Below are 9,991 nucleotides of genomic sequence, written 5' to 3'. Positions count from 1 at the left end.
CTGTGTTGAATATGCATGATGTTGTGTTACTAAGATGATGAATGTTGATAGTGCTTTAGGAATTTTGACATGATGTTGTTGAACTCTGTTAACTGACTTAGAAATAAAGAAGAAGTTGTTTTTAAAGTTGCATATCTTATCGTGTGGATATTGTGTTGTTATACTATGAGAGTGCAACTCTGTTGAAAATCCCTATTGGGAAGTTGACTCTTGAATAAGATAATTGAGACTCCTCTAGAACCCGTGTGTGGGCAAGGTCGAGACACGTGTGTATAAAACAAGCAATTAAGTAAAGTATGAAGCCAAAAACTTAGTTCCTAACTGAGTATCAGAAGGGTATGATATTTGGAGGGTAGTCGGTGGACTAATCCCATAAGAGACTTAATTAAGTTAGCTAGTGTTGTGGTAGGTTCATACTTAGCTATTATACCCTAACAATAGCTGTTATTATACCGCTCAATAACTTTATATTAAATGTGAATTTTATAAAACTAACCGTTAGATTGAAAGTTTATATCACTTTATATGTTTATATCAAATTTTGTTAAAATTGAACAACAACTTGAAGATAATCAAAGTGTTCATATTTTAGTATATTACATCAATTTTATTTTATAAAAACGAAGTATCAAATCATCTTGGATTAATATAAAATTTTGTATATATGATCTAAGAGATATAAACTTTCAATCTAACGGTTAAATTTATAAAATTCACAATTAATATAAAGTTATTAAGTAGTGTAATACTTAGTAAAAGTTACACCGGTGTAATTATAACCCCTTATATATATATTATGACATAACTTTCATTTATATGTTAAAGAAACTTGTTAATCTAGTGGTTAAGTGTTATTGTTGAAGGCAAAAATTATGAATTTTAATCTCATCACTTTAAACATTTTAATAGCTATTTCTCATGACCAGTACCAAAATATAAATAAAAATATTAAAATAATTTTTTTTACATGACACATCATTACATCATGTTATCATCCTATTAACATTTGTATCATTTGTCACATCATTTATCATGTCACCTCGTTAAAGTCACGACAACAACAATAATTATATTTTTTTAACAAAAACAATTTAAAATTATATAATTACAATACTTGAGATATTAAAATCACTTAATTAAAATTAAAGAGACTAAAGTCACACAATTATCATACCTAAGGGACCAAAATGTATTTAAGTTTTCATATTAGTGGTAGTGATAACATCACCATTACCATCAGTGTCACTGTTGACACTATTATTATCAATCGAGAACTGATATGGTACCCATGATAATTGAAGGGTTTTGGTACCTTAAATTATGTGAACAAATAAATTTTTAAAAATAAATTCAAAATAACAAATTTTAATTCAAAATAACATAAATTTTAGATAAAAAATTTGTAAAAGATGAATCAATCAAAAAGACTAATTAAAAAAAAATAATTAAAAGGTCAATTTTCATAACAAATTTTATTTATATGTGACAGAATTAAAAAATTTAAAACAAAAAGTAATAATACTATAAAAATATTAAAATAAGAAAGAAAAATAATAAATAATACAACTGAAAAACTAATTTATACTATAAATTCAAAAAATTAATACCAAAGAAAAATTAAAACGTATTAACAAAATATTAATATTAAACTATTTAATTATAATAGATGCTACATTAAGATAAAAATTAAAAAATATAAAAATTTAAATTTTTTTTATAAAGATAAATTATTAAAAATACTAAATTAAAATATATAAAAAATTACAATAAAAAAAAGCGACTGTTCCAGTACCCTACAATTATAGTGGGTATTGTAGAATTTTCCTTATCAATATCACCTTTGTTAATAGTAATAACAATAACGATGACAATAATAATGATGGTGAAAATAATTAAAATAATGATGTTACATGAGTTTTATTTGTACTCTTTTAGTATAAATTGAGCACACACATAATAAACAATGCTTCTATTTATAGTCTTTTAATATAAATTGATCACATATACAATACGTGACATTTTTATTTGTACTCTTTTAATATAAATTGACTAACCACACACCCAATAAAATAAAATTTTATTTATTATAAACTTGTTTCAGGTTTTTCAAATAAGTTTTTTTATTTATTATAGACTTGTTTAGGTTAAGAAATTTTAAATTGTATAAATGATTATAATTTTTTAATTTTTTTTTATTAAAAACAAAAAAATGTGTTAAGTTTATATAATTATTTTAAAAAATGAATTATATACTAACAATTTTTTTTATACAATCACTCAATCAAAATGCGCTATGTATAATAAATTTTTTAACTTTATAAAAGTTACTTTAAAAGTAATACATTATGTGATTTTTGTAAAATAATTTCATATTATAGTGTTTAATGAATAAAATTAAAAGTAATATTTTTTATTTTTACAAAATAATAATATGTTTACAACTAATTATATAACTTTAAAACTACACTAAATTATTTTTCGTAAATTAAGTTTGATCTATATATATATATTTTATTTGAAGTTGAAATATATATCTTATTAATAAAAAAATATATCTTATTCAAATAAACATATAAAAAGATCTTGAATTTGTTTTCACTATATATTCCAATTTTTTTTTTATAGAGTAACATATATAATAAATAAAATAAAATTAAATAAATCATCACATTTTATATAAAAATAATGAGTTAAACTTAAATTTTTATGTTTTTAACTATTCCAACTCTTTTTCACGCAACCAAAGACTAACCTAATGATTATATTTTATCTTAACTTAATACAATATCATAAAATATTCATATAAAATATTTCCTTATTTTTAATAATATAAATGATAATATATATTATCATTATATATATATATAATATATATATATATATATATATATATATATATATTACCTACCTACTTGATAATTTTATTTTTTATATCTATAACAATAATAAAACTGTAAGTTTTACTTTTTTACTCATTTTATATATAATTTTACTCTTAAGCTTTTCTTTTATAAATGATTATTTTTTATTCTTTTTTTAAAATTTCACGCTACAACTTATCCATACTTATCCATTAATAACTCATTATTTTATATATATATTTTTAAAAGTGAGAAAAGCAACATTTCTTCCTAATTTATATATAAAAACAATAATTTTTTATTTTATTTTTTTAACTCTAAATCTAACCATATACTTTAGAATTTTTTAAGTTAGTTACTCTCGATATAAAGAAAATCTCACCCACTCTCCTAATCCCTAAATATTATAATTTTCAAATATCAATATATATATTTTTTTCCATAAGCTGATAAGCATGTATTTTGAAAACGATTTTTTCTGAATAGTAAATTATAGAGGCTACAGAGGCTGCCCCTGCCCTGCTAGTTTATATGTAAAATAATTTGAAAGTGATGGTGCAATTTGGAGGGGAAATTTGAAATTATGAGGCGATAGAGGGGTATATTGGTAAAAGAGAGCACAACCGACTCTGCTAAAAGCGTAAGTTGGATGATATAAACGTTCGGAGAGAGAGGTGAGAGAGAAAGAGAAGTAGAGAGAGAGAGAGAGAGAATTACAGAGCATTTTCCAACACGATACGACCGAATCAAACCCCTCTTTCTCTCCTCTGCCTCCTTAGCAGCTGCGTTTATCATCGTACTCGCCTTCGATTTTCCCGATTGTTCTTATTATCGCACACTGTTCTCTCTTCGATTTGAGGTCACAACTCTGTCTTGTCTTTTCCCATCTTCTGCAATTCTTTTTATTTTTCATCTTCTTCCTTTTCTTCTTACAGGGAACAGTGAAACACAGTCTCAGGATCGGTATACCCAACTGCACAGGTGAGGTGTCTCTCTTTAGTGTTTCTAGTTCCTTCGATTTCTACGCGGTTTAACTCGGTTGCTATCGGTGGGGCGATGCGGTGGCTTTTTGTTGGTTTCTGATTCCTCCCCTGTTTTCAAAATTTGATAAAAAAATGTTTTTTTTTTGGGTTTTTCTTGGTGGGGTTTTGGGTGGGTTGTGTTATGGGTTGAAGTGGCATGATTCGGTTGGTGGGGTTGTTGAAAGTTGTGATTTTTCTGGCGTCCCTTGTAGGATAAGAGACTGTTGTTGATTGTTCGTTTGGTCGATCTTTATTGGACATTGGAAGTGGTCAACTGTTCTGTGGAAGTTTGTTTTTGTTGGGGATGGGTTTGTTGGGCTTTGTTTGCATGCTTTAATTATTGGTAAACATTGATTTTGTGTTGATGCATTGGTTTGAATTCATTGTCTTTGTGTGTTTGTTGAATGTCCATATAGATGATTCTTGGTGAATTGGTGTTCTTCTTTCCCTTGTTTCTTATGTGGTGGAATGTATTGCAAGGTAAAGGTTAGTTTATGGGATAGAATGAATTCTGTCAGTTCCCTTTTTAATCTTTTTACACATTGACCTAAGTGTTATGATGTCTAAATGGGTTGACCGAGTTTTTGAATTGTGGTCATGCTTTTGCCTGGATAGTTAGTGTTGCAGGAAATTCTGGACTGATGTAGCCGTAGTTGTGTCACTGATCAATGTTTTTAAATAGCCACTATAGTGTCACTATAGCATTATTGCATTGTTGAATTCCTTGAATCTGCGATCATTATTATGTCGCTCTGCTATAGCAGCGGCTATGGTGCCATGTTTGCAGTATGTATCCTATATCGTCTAGTCATGTCTATTGATTTTGTAACTAATTTAATTTTTGAGGTAATATTTTGTCAATTTTCATGCATTTTATTTTTATTTGCATACAGCTTATGTTTTTATACACATATAATTGATATATATCATATAATTAACTGCTATGAAACTTCCATTATTTTCCCAAGATGCTATTTGCTATATGATAGTACGATATAGCAGATTATTGGCTTTCTGGCTTTTTCTGTTATCTGCAATTGATAACACAGATTGTGAATTTGTGATCACAGAGTCCTAAAGCCTTGTTTTTGTGACCAAAATGTTTTGAATTGTTTTTTAAAACCTTGGGCTTTATATTTACTTTTTGACTATTGTTCATGATTGTGTTAACGTATTAGATTTTGGTAATATTGATTTTGATATGTTAAACATGATTGAGATGTGTGCCCTACTGGTGTGAACTTGCAAGGGTAATTTTCCTGCATTGTTTTAAATCATATTTTTGCAAGTGCACTGCAATGCTTATAATTATTTATGTTTTTTTGGAAAAAAAATTCTTTTTTGTCTATCTTTTCTGAGAGTTTGAGGTGCTTTTCTTGCAGGTAGTCACTAAATAATGGAGTCTCACGATGAGACTGGATGCCAGGCTCCTGAACGTCCTATTCTTTGCATTAATAATTGTGGCTTCTTTGGAAGAGCAGCTACCATGAACATGTGTTCCAAGTGTTACAAGGACATGCTGTTGAAGCAGGAGCAGGACAAACTTGCAGCATCGTCAGTTGAAAACATTGTGAATGGAAGTTCCAGTGGCAATGGGAAGCAAGCTGTGACTACAGGTGCGGTTGATGTACAAGTTGAAACTGTTGAGGTCAAGACTGTTTGTGTCCAGACTTCTGCAGATTCCTCTTCTGGTGAGAGTGTGGAGATGAAAGCCAAAACTGGTCCTAGTAGATGCGCCACATGTCAGAAACGTGTTGGATTAACTGGTTTTAGCTGCAAATGTGGCAACCTCTTCTGTGCAATACATCGCTATTCCGATAAACATGACTGCACTTATGACTATAGGACTGTTGGTCAGAGTGCCATAGCTAAAGCCAATCCAGTAATTAAGGCAGACAAGGTTGACAAAATCTAGGCATGCACAAGACTGAGGGTTAATGTATGAACATTGACATCTTCTATCCATAAGTCTTCATATATGTTGTCTGCCTGGTTTTTTAGGTGTCCTTTAGTGATTAAAATGATCCATGTCAAGATGGCAAGGGCATCATTAGGGAAAACATTAATTGTTGATTGGGTGATGTACTTGTTAGCTCCAGTGTGTTTGTGCTGTTTGATGGATACTTTGGCTCATTTTGTAATTTGATTTCGTGCTTGGTCTGCAATTTTTTTTTCTTCCTCATTTCATGAAAAAGTATTTCCTGCCTAGTCTTGTATTTGATTTTGCTTTTGAATTGTTATAGTAGTGTTTAATTTTGAATGCTTAAAATAATACATGCTTCTGTTCTGGGTAAAATATTTTCTGAGGTAAATCTAATATTGCAAAAATATGACTTCTATTCTGGGTAAAGTATTGTTTATATAGCATTACCTCATTGTTTTCATATTCTGCCTCTCTCTGTGTATATATACTTGTGTGTGTGATTCTGCCAGTGATCTTAGTTTCTTTTTGTTTTAGATTTTTGAGAAAAGTAATTTTGATTAAATAGATTTTGAATTGTTAAACGTGTTTGGGATGCATGGCATAATTAATCTCAGTCATAGATTTTAATTGGAGAGTGTATCATGATGTGGTAAATCGATTATTGTTGTCAACCAAATGGGACACTTGATTGTTTCAATCTGGAATGAGTCCTTGAACTATTCTATTGTACTTCATAAGCATATGTTTATTTTATCTGAATATCCATTGCATAATGCTTTGACACTACTATGTCGATCTAATTTTTAATTGTACCTTCTTTATTGGTAATGAATGGTTAGCATTCGATAGTTGAAGTATGTCTGGTGTTAACTTGAGTGGATTTGTTTTTTTAATCATTCTTGGTAGTTTGATGAGTTTTTTTTTTTTTTTTTTTTACTTTACAGTCCATTATCTGTGTGCCATTCAAGTCTCAGTTGGTAAATCACATAATTGTCTGGGTTGAATGTTGAGTATTTTGTTTAAAATAATTTTTGGTGGTTCTCTCTTTTCATGATTAATAATTACATTTCTGTATTAAATTTGGTGAAAGGGGGCATATAAATATAATTGTCTGTTTAACGATTTTTAGGAGTATATTTTAAGGGCAACGTCTAATATCTATGTCTTGCAATTAGTTTCTCTTTGTTCAGAGACTTCTTTTAGTTTGAGGAGTGTTTTTTAATGGTGAGATCAAATAAGAGATTTTTCCTCCATCTCCATGAAATAAGTGGATTGTGTCTTCACGATGTAATTGTAGGGTGTCTTACTATTAGGTCGATTCATTGGGTTAGGGCAACATATAATATACATTCTATGAAATTTGGATGACCAATATATTATAGCAATTGCTGTGTGAATTTGGGTCATGGAAAAACAAAACCTACCGGTATAATACTGTTGGAAAAATAAAATAGAAGAGAATAATAGAATTACAGAAGTGGAGACACCTAACCTGTGATTAAACTTTTCGTTACTAACATTTTTACATCTTTAAAAAGTGATATTGGGATTTGAATTTTTAAGTTATGTCAATTTATTTTTTTAGCAAAAGGCAAAATCAAAGCAAAATTGTATTATTTTGCATTGAACTTAATTGAGGTTAGACCAAAGAAGTTTTCTTTTGCAGCAGATTCGGACCTTGTTCATTAAGCTTTATCTTGGAATCGAGAAGGACCAATACTCTAATCTAAGCTCAAATGTAGTTATTTGAAAGATGCTCCAGCTTTCAACTATTTCTTTATTGAGGTTTATATTATGTGTCTCTATTTTATTGGGTGGCTATAGCCCCTAAGAATATTATCTTTTCATTTTTGGACCAAGAATTGGAAGGAGAAAGATCTACATCACTTTTCTCCTTCACGTGGACTTGTTTCGCGGTCTTCATCTATATTAATATATACAGGGGATATTTCTTTTAATAATTATCATGGTCATCACATTTTGTTGATCATTATACCCTTTCATTTTAAAAATTAAAAAATAATATTTTTTTCAAAATTAAGACCTTAAAATTAATAAATTAATTATAATATTAAATTAACTTATATTTATTACTTGATTTTTATTTTATTTTATTTTTAATAGAGATATGAAGTACCTCGACTATACTAGATAGAAAATAAAAAGAAGAACAAATTAATTATTTTTCTCCATAGTTTTACGGAGTATGATTTGATCTTTCCTAAAAAAATAGTTAAAACTTTCAATTTATTCAACAAATCAGAATAAGTAAAATTAGTTATATCAAAAATATTTTTTTCTTCTGCAAAATCAAAAGATTTTCTGAAATTTCGATATTAACATGAACATTTTCTAAATTATCAAATTCAAGTTCAATTATCCAATCTATAATTTTTTTCAAATAATAGATTTTGGGTATTTTTTTCTTTTTCGGTCCATGAAAAATCAGTTACATTTTGTATTTTGGTTAATTGATTTGAAATAAAAGATTATATTTGTAATTAAGTTATTTATCTATACCTATATTTTTATATAAATATATAAAGTGGATATTGATTTATAATCATTTTTCATTTTTATATTTTTTAAACAATTTTACCTTTTAAATTTTTAAATAATATTAAATATTTTTTATTCTTACCACTAAAATAAGTTAACTACTCGTAATTACTCAAATTATCAAATTGTTAACGATTTATTTTATTATTTAATTTCAAATTTTTTACTTTATCTTAAATTTTTAAATGAAATATATAGACACAATATTTTAACACCATTAGTATAAAATATTAATTATATTACTGAATTAAATATACAAAGATAATCTAATTATCTTAGTTTAAAATATTTTTATCATCTTAATAAATTTTTTTGTCACGTTAACACTAAATTAACTAGTGTTAGTGAAAAAAAAAAAAAAAAACTAAAAATAATGTTAAATATTTAAGAGTAACAAATTTTTAATTATTAAAATCAAATAAAATTATATTTATTTTTGTAGAATAAAAAAAAAATATTTACAATTATTTATTGTTCTTAAACTCTTGTAACTTGTAAACAAATCACCTGTTCTTACGCCTTGTGTTCATATATTGGAGGGGTGACGTATTCAACAAAGAATTTTGATATTTGATTCTTATGTGTGTGAAAAATCTTTGGGCATCTAACAATTACAATATAGCAAGTGGGATGAATCTTTGATCAAGTGAGTTGAGAGATATCTATAATAATAAAAAAAAAATCCTGTACTCGTGAATAAATCACGTTTTTAATTACTAACCTTGCCTATTGGTTGACCTTTTTTTTCTTGGAAATCATGTGTGATTTTTTGTGTAATAATCAAATTTGGTGCAAAATTGTCCATTAGTTATTTTTCTTAGAAAAAGACATTTGTACAATAAATTGTACAATACTTTTATAATCAAGAGAGAGTAATAGAGAAAAAAATTGAAATGTAATGAATGATGGGATGAAAAGAAATAGACAAAAAAATAAAATAAAATTATATGTATATTACCTCATCATGCAACTTGTTTGCCTCCTATAAGCTTCATACATTATAATCTTTCCTTTTACCTGCACAACATCATTGATTTTGTCTGTCATCTTTAAATATAAGAAAAAATATCTACGATTATAACACATCTAATTGGGTTAACTTGGGCCTTTTTATTTCGACCTTTAAATGTGAAAGCAAACCGATTTGTTTTATTGCCTGAAGTGTTCAATGATATATGAGCACATCTACTATCAAGAACTCATGTCATTATTCATCAAATTCAATAGTACTTCAGTTGGTTGATGTAGAATGGCTAGTTAAACACTATCATATTTTTCTTTGTCACATAAAAAAACTCCATAAAATTCAACAACTACTATTGCGGATAATAAGATTTCAATAATATATTTTTAAGCAAATACTAAATTAATATGTAAGTTTTTGTTTTACAATATAATCACGGCAAGACATGATTACAAGTTGAGTGGACAAAAAGACAGATTATTTTGTGATGAAGAAGGCATTCCTGTGCCTTGCATTAAATATTCAGATGTATTGAGAAAATGTTTATTTTTTCTTGGAAGAAAATCATTTGCAACACTTAGCCTGTGTAACCAAACAAAAAAACAAGGAGGTTGCAACACGTGAGAGTTTCCTTTGCATTGCTGTAGAGAATTGATGTTCT

At 27.4% G+C, this 9,991-nt stretch overlaps 1 protein-coding gene across 1 annotated transcript; it reads left to right on the top strand.

The window, feature by feature from the left end:
• The first annotated feature begins 3,522 nt into the window (after window positions 1-3,522).
• LOC109798093 (zinc finger A20 and AN1 domain-containing stress-associated protein 8) lies at window positions 3,523-6,048 on the top strand. Its single transcript, XM_020358303.2, has 3 exons — window positions 3,523-3,720; window positions 3,797-3,842; window positions 5,266-6,048. Exon 3 carries the CDS (start codon window positions 5,280-5,282, stop codon window positions 5,796-5,798), a length of 519 nt encoding a protein of 172 aa, XP_020213892.1. The 5' UTR covers window positions 3,523-3,720; window positions 3,797-3,842; window positions 5,266-5,279; the 3' UTR covers window positions 5,799-6,048.
• The last annotated feature ends 3,943 nt before the right edge of the window (window positions 6,049-9,991 follow it).

The sequence above is a fragment of the Cajanus cajan genome, chromosome 6 (assembly GCF_000230855.2).
Source record: "Cajanus cajan strain Asha chromosome 6, NIPB_CcT2T_4, whole genome shotgun sequence".
Lineage (NCBI taxonomy): Eukaryota > Viridiplantae > Streptophyta > Magnoliopsida > Fabales > Fabaceae > Cajanus > Cajanus cajan.
Note: the sequence above shows the minus strand (reverse complement) of the source record. Positions and strands in the feature narration are given on the sequence as shown.

Excerpts from the sequence above, each read along its gene's own strand:
- LOC109798093 (XM_020358303.2), top strand. The coding sequence starts at position 5,280 with ATGGAGTCTCACGATGAGACTGGATGCCAGGCTCCTGAACGTCCTATT.